The sequence below is a fragment of the Muscardinus avellanarius genome, assembly GCF_963383645.1.
Source record: "Muscardinus avellanarius genome assembly, chromosome: 4".
Classification (NCBI taxonomy): domain Eukaryota; kingdom Metazoa; phylum Chordata; class Mammalia; order Rodentia; family Gliridae; genus Muscardinus; species Muscardinus avellanarius.
In genome coordinates, this window is record NC_137789.1 from 144,235,935 (window position 1) to 144,254,896 (window position 18,962).

The following is an 18,962-nucleotide window of genomic DNA, read 5'->3' on the forward strand; positions in this document are numbered from 1 at the left end:
GAGTTGGCCAGGCAGCCGCAGCTCCTCCGCGCAAGGTCATCCTCGGAGGTAACAAGCTTGTTCCTTGTGCTGCCAAAAAGAACAAACGGAAGACAATGTTGTAGGGGAGCAGAGACCAGTCCTTTGCCAAAAATGTGTGCTGATGATTTTTGTGAATTCAGTGATCATTTTCATTCTGTGTCCCACTTCCCCGGGTTGCCTCCTGTGGCCCTTAGATCCTGCCAGGCCCTCCCCTGCAGCTGGGGGAGAAGTCTTCTTTCCTCTGACTCAAGTTGGGCTGCGGTGGACTCCTTTGAAAGCTGTTAAAAGACTCGCACACCCAACCAAGTGCAGCTAAGCATTTCAAGGAGAATGTAGGACATAGCTACAAAGTCAATGCTAAATACTAAAAGTGGAATGCACAGGAATAGCTCACAGGGGCTTTGTCATCCTGCCTGTGCCCTGCTACCGAAGGATCAGAGCTCAGCCCCCTAGGCGGGGGCTCCAAACTTTCAAATAATGATGTGAATGGAATCTGAGTGGAATACTATCATTTTGCTCAAGCCCGAGGAATGGGAAGGAAATGGATTCTTGACAGTCCCTAATACCAACCTAATTTGTTTCTATTATGGGGCTTACTAAATATATATGTATGGGTAAACATTAGGTGTAAACTCCTTATTCCAATAACTGATAGGTACTTCTAAAATCAAAAGAAAATTAGAAATTAAACAGAAAAAAAAATACAAAAGGCATAAAATTCACATTCCTGTTGCACAATCACATGACAGTGGAAAGTACCCCTCCTCACAAGTTTTCTGTGTTTGGTGGCCTGGCTGCACCATAACACCTGTGACACTCCAGGCCCTCACCATTGTTCTCCACTAGCTCCACAAAATCTTGATTTGTTCAGAATAGTCTGACCTCATTTCACCTTCACTTAAAACATCACACCCATATCTGTTTTGTCACATAAACTTATGACCACTCAAATGGAAACAACAGTAAAAAAAATCAGAAACACAAATGCAAATATGGTCAACAAAACCAACATGGTAGCACACCCTCCTAACGTGGCCAGCCCATCACCTAAACTATGCACATATCTATGATTTACATTTGTGAACAAAATAAAGACTGGATGAATGAACCCTGGTAGAGAATTGTCCATGGTATGATAGGATAAGCTCAAGTTCTAAGTTCTTATCTTAGACCCAGATTTAGTTAGTGGGCTTATCATTTGAAAAAAACAGGTCAGTTTGTTTCTCTGTATTGAATGTGTTTGAGAAGTTTTGAGATCTGCAGTTTGATGGTTCTTTTGCAGTTTAGTCTAGTGAACTCAAAACGTAAGCTAATTACAAAAATCTCTGGAGACACTGATACATGTTTGCTTAGCCACATCTAATGCCCCTCGATGCAGTCTAAACCTGGTCCCTAAGCTGGTGTGGCAACCAGTTTAGGATCTCTTCCTTCTGTAAATTTAGAGGTGTTTTTTTGTTGTTGTTGGTAGTCAGGAAGGACAAAAGACATACTTTATTGGGTCTAGGCAAAAACTCTTAAATAGTACACTCATAGCCAAATTCATAAATTTTTGGCTGCCTGCGTAAAACAATGTTACATTAGTTTGGTTTCATTTTATCATTTTATTTTATGATCATGTATCTCTGCCTGGTGCTATGGAATAAATAAATGCCTTAAAATTAATAACCCATCACTACAGTTTACAGTGTTAATATGTCATGTTGAAAGCCAATTCCTCAATCCTGCCAGAGGTTTCTACAACTAGCGCTCCCTAGACTCGTGTACCTACCACAAACTTTCAATGGTTCTATCTTAAAATTATACTTCAAACATTTTAGGTCTGGGTTTTCCATTCAAATAGGTAAAGCTGTTTTGTATAGCATTTTGGGGAATACGCATCTTGGGTCATCCTTGTTCATAAAGCCCCAGTGTCTCCCTGGCCAGCTGGTTGTGTTTTGGCTTTGAGTTCACTAACACCCCATGATGTTCAGTTCAGTTTCCCTTCCATAGCTTCTCTGTTGAGAGGTTGAGAGAGAGGACCCTCAAAACAGTCTCTCTTGTAAATTCTCATTAGTACTACACACCGAGCAGGCGGATGAGTATATTCTCTTATAGGCATCCTTGGCTGACATAGAAAAAACACTGGAGCCGGGCATGGTAAAGCATGCCTGCACTTGGGAAGCTGAGACAGGAGGATCACAGGTTTGAAGCCACTTTCAGCAATTTAGCAAGACCCTATTTTAAAAAAAATTTTTTTTTCAAGGGCTGAGGGCGTAACTTGGGAGTAGAATGCTACTAGGTTCAATCCCCAATACCAAAAAAAAAAAAAAGAAAAAACACTGGATATAGATATCAGAAAGCTGAGTTTATCAGAATTCTTCATTATAACTCCTAAATACTATCACTCTGTCTCCCCCCACTGTGTGTGCAGGCATATACTCAGTAAGTATGTGTGTGAGCACAGGTATACACATGTAGATATATGCATGGATATGTGTACACACATATATTGAACATATATGTACATATGGGTGTGTCTATTTATCACATATTATATTTTGTAAGTATGTTTATTTCTGGATACTAAATGTGTTATAACATTTAATGAAGAACACAGAAATGGCAGTCTTTATTATATGAACACATGGGCTTGAGACTCAGCCTTAGGATACAAACATACATATCCTTAATACAAATACAAAGAGAGGAATAATAATAGACCTTATCCAATCCCATCCTGCTTTTCTAGTGCCCTTTAAATGTAACACTGATGATTTGCTTGGTTGTTTCACTTTTTTCTTAGCTTTATTAGTTCTTAATATTGCATTGCTACTATTTTTCTTTTTTTGGCACTGGGTATTGAATCCAGGGGCATTCTATCTCTGAGCTACACTCCCAGCCCTATTTTTTATTCTTTATTTTGAAACGGGGTCACACTAAGTTTCCGAGGGCCTCACTAAGTAGCTGAGGCTGGTTGTGAACCTGCGATCCTCCTGTCTCAGCCTCTCGAGTACTGGGATTACAAGCGTGTGCCATCAGGACCAGCTGCATTGCAATTATTTACATTTTCAAGCAAAAGATCAAGGAAAGGTTTATGTTGTCTTTTGTCACCACTGTGAAAACTGGTACCAAGTAAGCATTAATAAATGCTTTGTGTATTTATAAGAACTTAGTATGAACAAATAAAATGTTCATATAAATGGGTGGATGGGGATTAGCCCATCTCTCTAAGAGGCCTCATAGCAAAGGTGACTTGCTTTCTTTCCATGGTCAAAGTATTTGGCATCCAGAAGCCATGACCCTAAATAAGGGAAGAATATCTATAGCTGAGAAGATAAATTCATTCTGGCCCCCCTGTCTCCATTCTGGACTGGAAGTGGAAACCCTTCTCCCTCCCTCCCTCCCTCCCTCCCTCCCTCCCTCCCTCCCTCCCTTCCTTCCTCCCTCCCTCCCTCCCTCCCTCCCTCCCTCCCTCCCTTCCTTCCTCCCTTCCTTCCTTCCTTCCTTCCTTTCTTCCTTCCCTGCATCAGTCTAAAGTTGTTGTCCTTTATGCTAAGAGACCTTGGGAAGGAGCAGAACCCATCACAATGAAAACAGAATTGCATTATAGAAATGAAGTCTGAAAGTCGTAGAATTCAGTCATCCACCGCTGGACAGAAGCAAAATACCGCAGGTGGGAATGCGCAGGGACTCAGTAGGTTTGTAGGTTCTAGGTGGGCTTATTTGAGAAAGCTCTTTCCTTGGCCCTGATTGTGTGTCCCATTTCCTGAAGAAAGGCAAAAAATTCTACCAAGCCTTTTTTAAACTTTGGTATCAAAGGCTCTCAATACAGCAAAAGGTGATTTACTCCCTAATGCAGACAGAACTCAAAAATATCTCCACAAAGGTCACTGAGAAGTCCAGCCAGAAAGAGGTTCGGCCAGAGAGAACCGGGGTCGATGGTTCACATCTTCAGTCACGGGCAGTTCACCAGGAGGACATCTCCAACACGCTCTCTCATTCAAGCTGCTCGGCCACATTCAGCTGCAACCGGAGGGATGTTATCTGGATGTGAGGCGCTGCACGGGGTGAAGAAAGAGCTCTGCAAAGGATGAGTGGGTCGGTAATCTATTCAAGGAGCCACTGAATACAACAATACGGAACCCTGCTTTGTGTGGATGGGAAACTAGTCACGGCAGGGATAGATGGATTCATCCTTGTCTGCTGAAAGTAGCTTTGTAAATCAAACTATTCCATAAATGAGTGAAAAATTCCACTTAAAATTCAAGCCTTGGCTGCAAGAGTCTTTGCTCCGTGGACAGGGGAGAAATGGGGCAATAAACTGAGAACAGGACATTATCCCTCTGAAGCCACCGTGCTTCCAGGAAGTGGGGGCTCAGGACCAGGCTTGGTCTTCTCGTAATGAGAGCCTTGGCCTTGCTGGACGCCAGGGATGCTCACAGCCTAAGACTTGTGCCCTGAACACATTCTGAGGTGCCTTCCGAATGGGGCTGCTAACTCCCTGCAAGCTGACTGGCTGATAAAGGAGTGCCCTAGGGTTAGGGACGGTCAGCTTGTAAAGGGAGGTAAGGTGGCTGTGGGCCCAGATTCATGCTCCCCTGCACCTCTTCCACAGTGAAATGGATTCGCCACATTTTCACAAGTTAATGGAAATCTCCGGTAGTTGGAGCAGGCTCCCTGGAAGCCCCCAGGAAATGAATTCATGAGAGCCCCTCATCTGAGCGCACGGGGCAGGGGCCCCTGGCTGGTGGCGAAGGCTAGAGGGGCACAGGGGGCCAGATCAAGGGCACCCCCTACAGGGAGATTGACTCAGTGCCCCAGAACAACACCACTTCCAGGGAATATTGGGTGATTCTAAAGCAGGGTTTTCACACACTTCCTTGGACTCCATAAAGAACTTGAAAGGAGGCACTCACCTCACGAGATCTCGAGGACTTGAGGCTCGTCTTCGGTAAACTCGGGGAGAAGAAGAGCGAAGCCTTCTTTGCCTTTTAACCAGAAAGTCATCTGTTCTCCTTTACCCTGGGGAGGCAAGGGAAGCCAGGGTGGAAGACGAGGCAGGGCTGCCTGGAAGCCTGGCCTGTGCTGCCTGGGCAGCAGGGCCATATGAGGAAAAGGCCTCCTAGAGGGGAGTCAGTGATCTGCTTGGGCTTTGTTAAGACAGGCATGGTGGAGCACCTGTAATCCCAGTACTTGGGAGGCTGAGACAAGAAGATTGGAGGTTCTAGGTCAGTCTCAGCAACTTAGTAAGACCCTCAGCAACTTACTGAGACCCGGTTTCAAAATAAAAATAAAATAAAATAGGGCTGGGGGCAGAGCTAAGAGGCAGAAGCCTCTGGGTTCAATCCCTGGTAACACACATATACACACACACATGACCACACAGGACCACACATGACAGTCAACCTTGGCCTAGGAGGAAGGGTTAGTGGAGAATAATGCTTATCGCAAGAAAAAATACTGTAAAAATAATAGTAATGTCTCTTATATTTTTGTTATTGATATTTTAGTCTGTGTCAGGCACCAGGTGAAGCACTTCACATGTGTACATCTGATCTCTACATCCAGTGTTATAACCATTCCCATTTTATAGATGACAAGACCAAGCCCCCAAATCGGACAGATAGACAAGGAAGGAGAGAGCCAGGCGTGGTGGCGCACACTTGTAATCCCCGCGCTTGGGAGGCTGAGACAGGAGGATCTCACAGGTTCAAAGCCAGCCTCAGCTATTTAGTGAGGCTCTCAGCAACTTAGTGAGACCCTGTTTCCAAATAAAATGTAAAATGGGTCTGGGAGTATAGCCTGGAGGTAGAAAGCCTCTGGGATCCACCCCAGTACCACCAAAAAAAAAAGAAAGAAAGAAAGAAAAGGAAGGAGAGGAGGCCAGGCTAGGTCTACACTGCTGCCTTCTAGACAGTCTTCCTCTTGACTGAAGCCGGCGGGTGGGGTACCATGTGCCAGCATTCCGGGATGGGCAAACCAGGGCGTTCATACCACTCTCTCTCCTTTCACTTGTTTTTCTGGCCCCCCACACCCACCCAAACCCCTAGTGTTATGACCACCCACTCCTGTGTGCACATCTCCAAGATGTCCCTGCACACTCTCCACTGCCGCCCAGGAAAGCATGCTCTGAAGAGGCAGGAAGGATGTGTCTCGGTGCATTTCAGTGAGGGACAGAGGCCAGGATGGAGGAGCAAGTGGAGACGACCTCTAGGACCTCCAAGGTCAAACACAATGGACTACTGTCCCCTCTACCTGGGCACTTTATTCTCAGGTTCAGGGAAACACAGGCAAAGAGGACATTTTAATCCCTGTGCTTGCTTTTGCTCCGCTCTGTGTGGGATACTGCACTGGGGTGTTCCAGCAGGAGCTGGGAGGCCATGTGTGGCAGAGAGAAAGGAGGAACCCCATAGGGTATGGACTAGGTGACAGCTAAGGTATTTTCTGCTGGACATTCCAGGTTGGGTCATCTGAGGGAACCGTATATTCTTTTCTGAAGAAAGAAGACCTGGCTATAATGAGAGCCCCCAGAGAGAGCACGGGGGTCCCAACACAGCCCTGAGCAGAGACTCAGCCATCCTGCCAAACTCTTCAATACCTCCATTAGGGACCAAGGTGTGCAGGTGAGGCACAGCCGGCCTGGTCTTACCTTGACTGGGATGGTGCCTCTCTTCTGCAGATCGTACCCTCCCATTGCCAGCAGGGCCCCTGCAGTGCCCTAAGAGATGGGGGGAATCCGGAGAGCTGCCAGAGACCAGGCATTGGCTAATTAGCGCTTTGTCTGTGGCAAGGGTGGAGTCTGCTTTAGAGAGGGGGCCCCACTAATTCAAGTCTTTGATCCCATTCGAACATTAAATGAAGCACAGTGTCTGAAGTCTGAGATACTTAAGCTGGGCCAACCACCCAAGTATTGATCAGACACTGCTGAGTGCTGCTCAAACTTTAGCCTGTTCAACTTAGAAACCAAAGACAGAACTGGTTCAGTATATAAGCTGGTGGTCTTTATGGATGAGGGTTCACTGGGCTTCTCAAACTTCCTTTGGATGAAATGGGAAGTGTTTCCCAAAATGTGTTTTGCAACTAGAATCAGGTTTGTAGTCTTCATTACCAACCGCCTTCCAAATTTATTCTGAAAACTTTTCCTTAAAAGCTAAGAAAAAGCTTTTTTGTTTTGTTTTGGTTTTGGTTTGGGTGGTACTGGGGGTGGAACCCAGGGTCTTTCTACCTCCAGGCTATACTCCCAGACCTATTTGGAAACAGGGTCTCACTAAGTTGCTGAGAGCCTCACTAAGTAGCTGAGGCTGGCTTTGAACCTGCGTGATCCTCCTGTCTCGGCCTCCCAAGCGTGGGGATTACAAGCGTGCGCCACCACGCCCGGCTAAGAAAAAAATTTTAAATAAGTGTTTGAGACTTGATTTTATTAACTTAAACAATAAAGCAATCAGAGGGGGAAATAGTTGTGTGTGTGTATGCATATTTACATATTGTGGAAAACCTATAAACTCAAACCATGTTAACCTAAAATCCTTGAAACTTATGTCACTCTTTTTTTCATATCTCAACAGATAAATGGCATTCATGTGCTTAGCGATAGTCAATGCAATATAATTACTATGTAGCAAAAGAACGTGATGTTCCCTAAAGCTCCTGATCATAGATTTCTTCTGCGCCACCAAGAAGATACTCTACATCAGAGATAAGACAAATGACCACCAATGGGCCACATCCACCCCACTATTCATATTTACCAAAAAAAATGTACTGGAACATGGCCACACTCATTCATTTACATATTTCAATGGCTGCTTTTGAGATACAACAGCAAATTAAGTAGCTGTAATAAAGATTCTATGGCCCATAAAGTCCCAAATATTTACTCTGGCCCTGTTCAGAAAGTTTTCCAAGTCCTGCTCTTTGTTTAAATGATTGTATTATTTGTGTGCCTCTTTCAAGTGGGAAGTCTGGACAGGAAGAGGCCATGTGTGTTTTGCTGGGCTCCAATGAGGACACAGGACAAAACCCAGTCTATATAGCTGGTGATCAGTGTTGACTGATAATGATCTCATCTTCCAGATGGAAAATAGGAGACAAAATGCAAATGAGTCTTCTAAAAATACCCTGTGGTTAGAGATAGGTGACCAGAGGGACATGATACTGTGTTCACAGAGTTCAGTAAATGATACTCACACAAACTGCCGCTTTCCATTCTGGATGCCATGGTCACAGTGTCTCCAAACAGACAGTACCTGAGCATGGTGATCCCCACCACGCCCGCCACCACAGGTCCTAAGGAGGGAAAAACCAAGGGGCATAAGCATCTGCCTGTCCCGGGGCTGGGCTCCCAGCACCTCACGTCAACAAAGGCAATTCAGCAAATATTTGTTAAGTGCAATCTGAGAGCCAAGCTTGTCGATACATCTTAGGGTTTACAACAAGACAGCCCACAGTACCCAGGAACATCTAGTAAAAAGTGATCCAGCCCATTAGTGACCAGACCATTCATGAACTAGAGATGTAAGCAAAGCCTACAGCTCAGTACAATCCAGGGAGTGGTTAACTCCCTGTTTTTATTTTAGCTGTGACTTGAAGGACACTGGCTACTTAATTTGGGGGGCCTGGTGCAAAATAAAAATACGAGACTCTGTTCAAAAAGTATTAAGAATTTGAAAGAGTGACAGAAGATTATTAAATCAAGTAAGGTTCACACCAGCACAGATCACATGCCCAAGACTTTGACAGAAATGGGAAATGTCAAAGAGCACTTGATACAGACACATGGGAAAAAGTAACTCCTATAACTTTTCTGTTTTTTGTTCTCCTCCTTATTTTTTCTGTTTTTTGTTCTCCTCCTTATTTATCTTCTAACCATAATGCATGTTTATTCTTGCCAAGTAACCCTGCTAACCAAAAATACACCTACAAAGACAGCCCTGTCTTTTGCTTCTCAGAAGTTATCCTATTTTTTTTTTTTTTTTTTTTTTGCGGGTCTGAGGATGGAACCCAGAGGCATCTGACCTCTGAACTACACCCCCTGCCCAATTTTTTTTTATTCTTTTTATTTTGAAACAAGGTCTCACTGAATTGCAGAGGGCTTCACTAAGTAGCTGAGGCTGTCTGCAAACCGAGATCCTCCAGTGTCAGCCTCTCAAATGCTGGGATTACAAGCATGCACCACCACACCCGGCTTGAAGTTATCCTTTAATGGCTGTGTTCCCAAAAGCTTCACATCTAGGACTCAAACTCAGAACTACCTGCTGCCACACCTGAGCCAGAAGGCTCCCTGCCATCGGTGCTGACTACCTGTGTGGAGGCCAATCAGGAGCTTGAGTTTCTCCTCCGGCTTGTACCCAATCTGGAAGTGGACGGTGGTGCTGAAGATGTGCAGGGATATGGTAGCAATCTCAGCCACATGTCGGGTTCCATTGCGGATGGGAAGCCCACTGGCCACCATGTATGCATCGCCAATGGTTTCAGCCTGGAAATATAGCAATGAAGTGACCTTTGCTTCCAACAAGGAAGGCAGCAGGTAGCAGGTACACACGGGGTTGGAGACCATGGCTCCCCATTTGTGACCCCACCGCCTTCCGCCCAACACTTTGAAGCTTCACATTTGCTGCCATCAGCCCATCCAACTCCCAGTAGGTCTTCAAGTTCCAGTTCTTACTGTGACTTCTCCACAAAGCCTCCCTTCCCTGGGCCCTCCTCCCTACAGCTGCTGCTTCTGCCTCTGAATCTGACAGTAATGGTGACCATATTGCCCCAGCCCAAGATCGGAACCAGTTAGACAGGCAGCACTGTACTGGTGGGGTAAATGGTGAAGGATTAGATGGACCCAACAAGTAGAATCCATCTTTACCCAATAGAAACATCCTCACCGCACATAAGGGCTCTTATATACAGGTATACATCTCATACCATAAAAATGTACTCATAGCCAGGCATGGTGGTGCACACCTGTAATGCCAGTTGTTGGGAGGCTGAGACAAGAGGTTTGCAGGTTCAAGACCAGTCTCAGCAACTTATAGAGATCTTCAGAGACTTAGTGAGGTCCTGCTTCAAAAATAAAATAAAATAGGGCTGGGGTATGGCTCAGAGGTAGAATGTAGCTGGGTTCAATCCTCAGTACAAAAAATAAAATATATATACATATATATATACTCAGTTATACATATGTAGATATATGTATCTTCTTTATCTGTCTTCTTCTCCTCCTATCCTCCTTATAAAGTCAGTTTATAGGTCCTTCACTTGCAATAGAGAAATAAATGACAAGTAGAAGCTTAGAGCTTCGACTCTTTTCAGATAAAACTGTATTTAGCAGAATCCAAAGCTGACATGAAAAAGGCAGAGTTAGAGGCATTAGCCAGACGGCAGGAATGCCTCTGCCCTAGTGTGACCCTAAAACTACACAAAAGTCGACTGTTCGACAAGTCTAACCTGCTTCTAGACCACCTCTCCCCAGCATGAGAACATTCTTTAGAAATACAAACCAGAGCCAGGCATGTGGCACACACCTGCAATCCCAGTACTTGGGAGGCTGGACAGGAGGATCCGAAGGCCATTTGAAGCAACTAAGTGATGCCCTCTAACACTTAGTGAGATCCTGTTTCAAAATTTAAGAAATGGAATAGGAATAGGGGTGTATCTCAGAGATAGAATGACCCTGAGTTCAATCTCTAGTATCACAAATTTTTTTTAATTAAAAAATAAAAGAAACACAAACTAGTTGTACTATTAGCACATGAGAAGATTACTGTACGAGGAAAGCCCGGGAGGATGCCATCCTGAGCAGAGTACATTCTGTTCATTTGGGTGGATATAGCTCTCTTGATGGCTGCCCATACCATCCTTTCTGTCACCCCTGAAGGGAGACATCAGTTGTGGGGAACACTGCTGCATAACCACTGAAGACCTAACACCATGGAATATGGCCACACTGCCCCCCAAAATCTTCTTGGTCCTGGGAACATGGACAAGGGCAGAGTCCCGAGATGGCGGGGAGAGCAGGTACACTGGTAGTTGCACGAGTGTGTGAGCCTGGTTACATGGTGCTGCCCCTGGCAGGGTCCGTTCTCATTCCGAAAGTGAGAAAATGTATAAAGCGGCCACTGGCACCAGAAGGAAGCCCTGGTTTTGCTATTCTCTCCTCAAACTGTTTTCCATTCTAGGTTTTCATATGATTATATCTCCTTGAGTAGCACCAGGCAATAATTATTGTCAGCTCACCTTCAGCCCCAGCCTGACAGTCTAAACCTGGGACCCATCCTCTATTGCTAAGAATCTTAAGACCCACAGTAAAGCTGATGAGTTATGAATAATAAAAATATATTATGAATGATATATATAATGATATATTTATATTTTATATATAAATCTATTTGTGCAATGTGTATATATTATATATTATGCATATATAATATATATTATATATGCATATTGATGCTGGGGATTGAACACAAAGGTACTCTACCTCTGAGCTACATCCCCAGCACTTTCTATTTTTTCTTTTGGAACAGGGTATCTCTAAACTGCTGACACTGGCCTCAAACCTACAATCCTCCTGTCTCAGCCTGCCAAGTACTTGGATTACAAGCATGCACCACCATGCCCAGCTCAAAGACATTTTTTTAAAGAGGGCAGGTAAGAAACATATTGAGGAGGGAAGGGAGCAATTAGCCAGTAGAAGGTCAATGCCTCTTTAGAAATGTGTTTACTGTGAGATTAAAATAACAGAAGAAAACAGAGGGTGATTCCTGACAGGCACATACATACATCTGTGACGAATCAAGCCCTTTCCCAAGAAGACAAACAGGAACCGTATATAAAGTCTCTGCCATGAATTGAGATGGACTGCCAAGGTGTAGGGAGCCTCCCCAGCTGACCCTTGGGGCAGGCCTCGACTTCGTCATGGCCCATGATGGCTGACGAGGACCACGTGGTGCTCCACCACCAAGAGGCGGGAATCTCACCTGATAGACATCATAGGCTTTAATGATGGGGTCAAATAGAGTGTAGAGGTCATTGAGGAGCTTTACGACTTGCAAAGGGGAACTGAGAGAACACAGTTTTGTGAATCCAACGATGTCAGAGAAAATGATTGTCACAGACTCAAAATGCTCTGGCTCCACGGACCTTCCAGCTCTGAGCTGTTCTCCAGTGAAGCTGAAACCAGAGACAGGGATGACCTGGGAACAGGGTCTTGTTCATCTCCCCTCCTACATCCTACAGACCCCTGCGCAGTGGCCCTGGGAGGCCTTTGGCTTCAGTGGGCTACATTTGGGGGAAGCAAAATCTACCACCTAGAAGAATTCTTTTGACACACATTTCTTCCCCTGCATTTTCTCTAAAGAGATAGTTTATCTGATGGGACTAAATTGGGGAAAGGAATTAGGCAGCACGGCAGATAAATGCCTTTACAACTGCCTTGCAGAGGGCATCTCATTTTCCCCTATTGGTTATAGGATTTGACTGTGAAGACTTGATTTGTGGATGTGAAGAAGGATGTAATCACTCAGCAATCCACAAATCGACTTTTTTTTTTTTTTTTTTTTTTTACTTCAAGCAATCTCATGTTTACTACGTATTCACATTCCGGCCCCTGCTTCTTTGATCGGGCCATACAAATGTATAAAGAATTTTAATAGGAAATGCTTCTGCCAAATGTTGAGCGCACAAGCGAAAAGAGAACTGAAATGAAGCAACGTGGGAACCTGAGGTCATGGGTGTTCACTGCTCTGTGCAGAGGTTTGGGGTCCGGCTGGATAGATACTGGAGTGGGCAATTAGTTGAACTCGTGGGGCTAGCGCGCCATCTAGTGGTCGCTCTCCCCTTGCGGCATCCGCGATCTTCTTGCAAAAGACCTGACTATATTCTTGATTCCTGAGGATGGGAGGAAGGGAGGTTGCCTCTGTCTCCTTTTAGAAGAACTGGACATCTTCTTAAGAAAAGAACAGTGGAAATAACCCCTCCGAGTGGAGGCTCGTAGATAACGATTCTATTCCTCCATCAAGACCCTCGATGCTCTGGATTACTTGGGCAGCATGGTGGACAGATGCTTCTCCACCTTCCTCTTCTCTGCCATCATCTGGCTGGTCCGCTCCTCCACCACTTCCTCCAGGTGACTGGCATACACCTCCAGCTTGCTCAGCATGTTCTCTAGTACGCATGCGTGGCTTTAAAAAAAATACAGACATTAACATCTTCCATGAACCAAAAGGCCATGGTGGAGCACATATTCCAACTACACATCCCAAGAAGCATTTCTTGCCCTTAAGGTTTGCAACTGGAAAATGAGGCTTCATTTTCTACTTCACCATTCAGATAGGGAAACTGAGACTCATCCATTCGTCTTCCCATTAAAACCAACTTTTCTGAGTAAGAACATAGTCACTGGGCTAGACAAACCTTCATATTCATCAGATTAATTTAATCATGCCATACAGAATACATTAATCAAAATGTTACATTTTTTCATTCAGCAATTTAAAATATTAAAATTTAGAATTAAAAAGTTATGATCTGTAAAATGCAAAATAAAGATCTTCATGTTAAGAATGAAAAGCCAAATGTCCAAATTAGGAGTAGACACCTGACTCCCAGCCCAGGGCTCTTACTACCAACCCAAGCTCCCTCTAGTAGGGTGGCATTTTAATATACTCAATGTAACAAAACTGACACAATTAGCTTGAGATGAAGGAAGATGCTATTGAGAAGCTAATTTGAGAGGCGACATAATCTAGAGTCTATAATTTACATCAGGGCTGTAGCCCAGTGATAGAGGACTTGCTTATCTAACAGGTGTAAGACCTGGAGTTCAAGCCCCAGTACCACAAAAACATTTTTTAAAGATTTTTTTTAAAAAAAACACTGACTTTAAAGGTAGTGAACAATTTTTATCCTACAATCCAATCTCAACTGACTAGTTGTGACCCTTGGAATGCTAACTTGAAGAAGATTCCAGGGTCCTATCAAAACTTCCTGGGAAATAGAACCTTGATTGATTAGCGATGTCTGAGATGAGTAAATCGGGGGAATTATTAATGTCTGACCCATTTTAATGGAACAGAGGAAGAAGTTCTCATTCTAATCAGAATGTAACACAGTGCTTTGTGTATGGCAGGCACTGAGTAGATATATATGATGAAGTAGATATATATGATGAAGAAGGAAGGAAGGAAAGAATAAAGGAGAAGGAAGGGAGGGAGGAGAGGGGTAGGACAAAGTATCATAGCCCTTAGCTGTACAATTCGAATAGTTAAGTGGCTAGGAGAATGCCACCACTGTACATCTAACTCACCCTTCGGGACTGGCTTCTCGGAAGGTTTTCTTAATGGAAGGGAAAGCAGGCCTCTTCTCTGGAGATTCATCCCAGCACACTCTCACCATGCCCGGGACCTTCGCATGGCCCTTCTCCTCCCACAGGGATGGTCGCAGTGGACTGATGCTCCGGGGTCTTTGATTTGGTTGATAATTTCTGAAATTCATTCAGGATTTAGATAACCAAATGCCTGGGCTTTGCTACTCAGCACACACTCTTATGAATAGAAACTCTGCCTTTGATTTTTTTTTTTTTTTTTGCAGTACTGAGGATGGAACCCAGAGGCACTCTACCTCCGAGCTATACCCCCAGCCTTATATTTTAGTCTTTATTTTGAAACAGGGTCTCACTGAGTTGCAGAGGGCCTCACTAAGTAGTGAGGCTGGCCTTGAGCCAGGATCCTCCTGTCTCAGTCTCCCAAATGCTGGGATTATAAGCGTGTACCACCATGCCCAGCTTTGCCTTTGAATTTTAAATAAATACAACAGATTAGAATTCCAAAGAAATCTGGACACTTTCACAGAAATATTCTGAATCCTCCTGGAAAATGAAAAAAATATTCCTGGAAAATGAAAAATGCCTCTGCAGCCCTCCTCATTCCAGAGAGGGCAGGCACAGGACACACTCCAAACAAGAGAGACTGTCTATAAAATATCTGATAGGGCCTCCTTAAAGATGTCAAGGTCATCAAAAAAGTAAAGTCTGATAGTACTTGGGAGGATCACAGATTCAAGAACAGCCTCAGCAACTTAGTGAGACTTTCATCAACCTAATGAGACTCTATTTCCAAATTAAAAATAAAATTGAGCTAGGGATGTTGCTTGAAGGTAGAATGCCTCTGGGTTCAATTTCTAGTAGTATGTGTGCATTGCATGTGCAGGTGCATACACACACACACACACACACACACACACACACACACACCCCTAAGGAAATCTGATTAAAGTCCAGCCTTCAGTTAAGATAATAAAAAACGCAGGTTACAGCTGGGCATGGTGGCTCATGCCTGTAATCCCAGTGCTTGGTAGGCTGAAAAGAAGACTCACAGATTTGAGGCCAGCCTCAGCAACTTAGTGAGACCCTCGGCAACCTAACAAGACCCTGTTTTAAAGTAAAAATAAAAAGGACTAGGGGTGTAGCTCAGAAGTAAGTCTTATCTTAATGCCTAAAATATTCTGAAAGAATGGGTGTGAAAATTTCCTCTGGGAAATTGTGTTTTGATCCCCAAATAAAGAATAATTCAAGATGAGGGACACTAGTGGCTTCAAAAGGAGGGAGAGATCTGTGCACGGTGACTCACACTTGTCATCCCAGCATTTGGGAAGCTGAGTCAGGAGGATCGCGGTTCAAGGCCAGCCTCAGCTACTATTTAGTGAGGCCCTTTGCAGCTCAGTGAGACCCTGTTTCAAAATAAAGAATAAGCCGGGCGTGGTGGCGCACGCTTGTAATCCCCGCGCTTGGGAGGCAGAGACAGGAGGATCGCGCAGGTTCGAAGCTAGCCGCGCGCGAGCCGCGCCCGCTGGCTTAGGAGACCCTGTTTCCAAATAAAAATGTAAAAATAGGTCTGGGAGTGTAGCCCGGAGATAGAAGGGCTTCCAGGAACCCCAGTACTACCAAAAAAATAAATAAAATAAAATAAAATAAAGAATAAAAAATAGGGCTGGGGTTATAGCTTGGAGGTAGAATGTCCCTGGGTTCCATTCCCAGTAACACACACACACACACACACACACGCACACACACACACACACACACACACACACACACACGCAGGGGGACAACAGCGCTGTATTTTCCACTCTCCTGAATTTCGCTCCAAGAGGTGCCAGGAGGGAGTCAGCCAAGTAATGGAGAACTCGGAGGCAAATCCACACTGCAGGTCTGCTCCTCAGAGAGCAGGTGCTGATTACCTAGGGACGTGTAGCCAGGTATCCTCTGCCTGTAGCCTGACTGTGGAGCACCCACCTTGGTGTAGTGCTTATCTTTGGCAATGGGCGCTCACTTGGCCAATACCGGTTTCTGGGCTCACCCCCACATTTCCAGCGGAGCAGGTTTGGAGTAGAGCCTGAAAATGCATTTCTAATAAGCTCCTCCTGCAGGGCAGTTTCCGTACTTAGTAGGCTGAGACAGGAGAATTGCAGGTTCAGAACCAACTTCAGGCCAGGAGTGGTGTCACACACCTGTAATCCCAGAGCTTGGGAGGCTGAGACAGGAGGATCGCACAGGTTCAAAGCCAGCCTCAGCTACTTAGTGAGGCTCTCAGCAACTTAGTGAGACCCTGTTTCCAAATAAAATATAAAATAGGTCTGGGAGTATAGCCTGGAGGTTGAAAAGCCCCTGGGTCCCACCCCCAGTACCACCAAAAAAAAAAAAAAAAAGAAAAGAAAAAGTAAAAAGCCAACTTTAGAAACTTAGGGACACTCTCAGCAACCTAGCAGGCCCTGTTTCGAAACAAAAGAAAAATAAAGAAAAAATTAAAAGGAGGCTGAGGGTGTAGCTCAAAGGCAGAATTCTCCCGGGTGGTTCAATCCCCACTACCACACGTGCATGTGTACACACATGTACACACACGCGCACACACGAGTTCCCAAGTGATGCTGATGCTGCCCATCCAAGGACCATGAGGATCAAGACCAGAGCTTCCAAACTGTGCCTCACCCGGGACGTGATGGAAATGCAGGTTCTCAGGCCCTGCCCCAGAGCCCCAGACTGATGGGTCACAAAGCCTGAGCAGGAGAGGCCTGGCATTACTGTGTTTGGGCAAGCCTCCAGGTGATCCTGGCACCTCCTGGAGCCTGAGAACCACTGGCCTGCTGTGCACAGAGGATTAATATTTACCCAGTTCCCAGAACCAGGTGTGTTTGTAGTGAGCTACAGGAAGCTAATAGAAGACCTGTGTTTGTCCATAAATGAGGTACAGGCTGTATTTTTCCTGGTTGCAGTAGTAGGTATGCACAAACTCATGTGACTGGCTCTTGTTTAACATTGCGAGGACCGCGCAATGGGAGGACCGGATGGGAGCTGGGCTTCCGGGTTGTAAGTGAGCTCCCGCGGGCGCGGCCTGGGACCCAGGGTGTTGGCTGCGTTCCAAAGTCAAGGGCTCTTGGGTCTCAAGCTGTCCTTTTCTGGGTAAGACTCACCTGTGTTTCGTTTAGTCCCAAATCAGAAACTGGAATCTGGTTTAAAGGCAACTACACGTGTTCACGGAGGCTCTTGACATTAAATCTTTGGGAAATAGAGATGATCAGAAGATGAGGCTTGAGATGGGCCGGTAGGGATGGGTTAGAAATGGTTGGCAAGGCAAGAGAAATGACGATGAGAACCAGCAAGGGAGGAAGATGGGCTGGCTTTACTTAGAAACTCTTTTTCTCTCAAACTCTCTCTCTCTCGCACACACACACACACATGTATACACATACACGTATACACACACCTCTCTCCAAAATGGCGGCTCCCCAGCATGTATTTATTTATTTATTTATTTATTTATTTATTTATTTATTTATTATTTTTGCTTTGCTGGGGATGGAACCCAGGGCCTTGCCGATGCTAGGCAATCCCTCTAGCACTGAGCTGCACCCCCAGCCCTGGACAGTGGTTCTCAACACGGACCACTATATATTAGAATTACCCAGGGTGCTCTTACAACGCCAGCATCCAGGCAGTACCCAAGACCAAGCACATCAAGTCTCCAGGACTGGGATCCAGGCATTCGCACCTGTATAAAGACCACGCAGCAAAATACAAGCCTGAATGGAGAACTTTGTAAGTGGATACTGGAGCCGCGTTTTTATCAAAAATTGTAAATAGGTTTAAAATATCTTTATCTCTTTAATTTAATTAAATATAAACCCATTCTGCGGAAACATTAGCCCATGCATGCGAAAATACAGAACAAGTCATGGTGGCAATTTATCATGGCTGTCCACAAGCAAAATGTGGGTCGGTGAATAATAGGTGAGATAATCTTCCAATGCAAAACTCTGCAGTTCTTAAGGATGAAATAGATTCCTATATGGGGATGGGAGGTGAGGGCTGTCCAGGCAGAGGAAGCAAAGGGCCTGGGGCGAGAACGTCTGGCATAGTGGAAGCACAGGAAGGTGGGCAGCGTGACCAAAAGGAATGGCCATGGAAGGTACAATCAGGCAGCTGTGGTGGGCTGAATGGTGGTCCCCAAAGAGACGCATCTATGTCCTAGTCCCCAGGATCTATCAGTGTCGCCCTATTTGGAAAATGGTCCTTGCAGAAATAATGAGGTTGAAGGGATCATCTCAGATCATCCACATAGGCCTAAATCCGACAACAAGTATCCTTTTCTGATAAAAGATGCGCAGAGGATAAACCACAGAGAAGGAGGCACTGAAGACGTTGGGACCAGGCGGCCACAAGTCCAGAAATGCAGGGACAGGACCGGAAGCTGGAAGAGGCACAGAAGGGAATCTCGCCCAGGGCTTCTTTCTGGAGCTGAGCTTCGCCAGCACCTCGACTTTGGACTTCAGCCTCCAGGAGTGCAGGAGAAAAAAAAATTCTGATGTTTCAAGCTGCCCATTTTATAGTAACTATAATGGCTGCTGTAGGAAACTAATAGCAAAGCCACTGAGGCAGGAGTTTAGCGGCCTCCTGTGGCTTGGAAGGCCAGGGGAAG

The 18,962-nt window shown here is 45.1% G+C and overlaps 1 protein-coding gene across 1 annotated transcript in view; it reads right to left on the minus strand.

The window, feature by feature from the left end:
• Window positions 1–3,996: 3,996 nt before the first annotated feature.
• Window positions 3,997–18,962, minus strand: part of LOC308262457 (guanylate cyclase 2G-like) — a gene marked incomplete at both ends in the record, with an annotated part of 47,523 nt that continues 32,557 nt past the window's right edge. Inside the window, 10 exon segments of the mRNA XM_080694865.1 lie at window positions 3,997–4,081; window positions 4,922–5,022; window positions 6,650–6,718; window positions 8,165–8,286; window positions 9,301–9,475; window positions 11,970–12,162; window positions 13,032–13,172; window positions 14,297–14,473; window positions 16,283–16,410; window positions 16,976–17,127. Coding sequence (XP_080550991.1) covers window positions 3,997–4,081; window positions 4,922–5,022; window positions 6,650–6,718; window positions 8,165–8,286; window positions 9,301–9,475; window positions 11,970–12,162; window positions 13,032–13,172; window positions 14,297–14,473; window positions 16,283–16,410; window positions 16,976–17,127 — 1,343 coding nt within the window.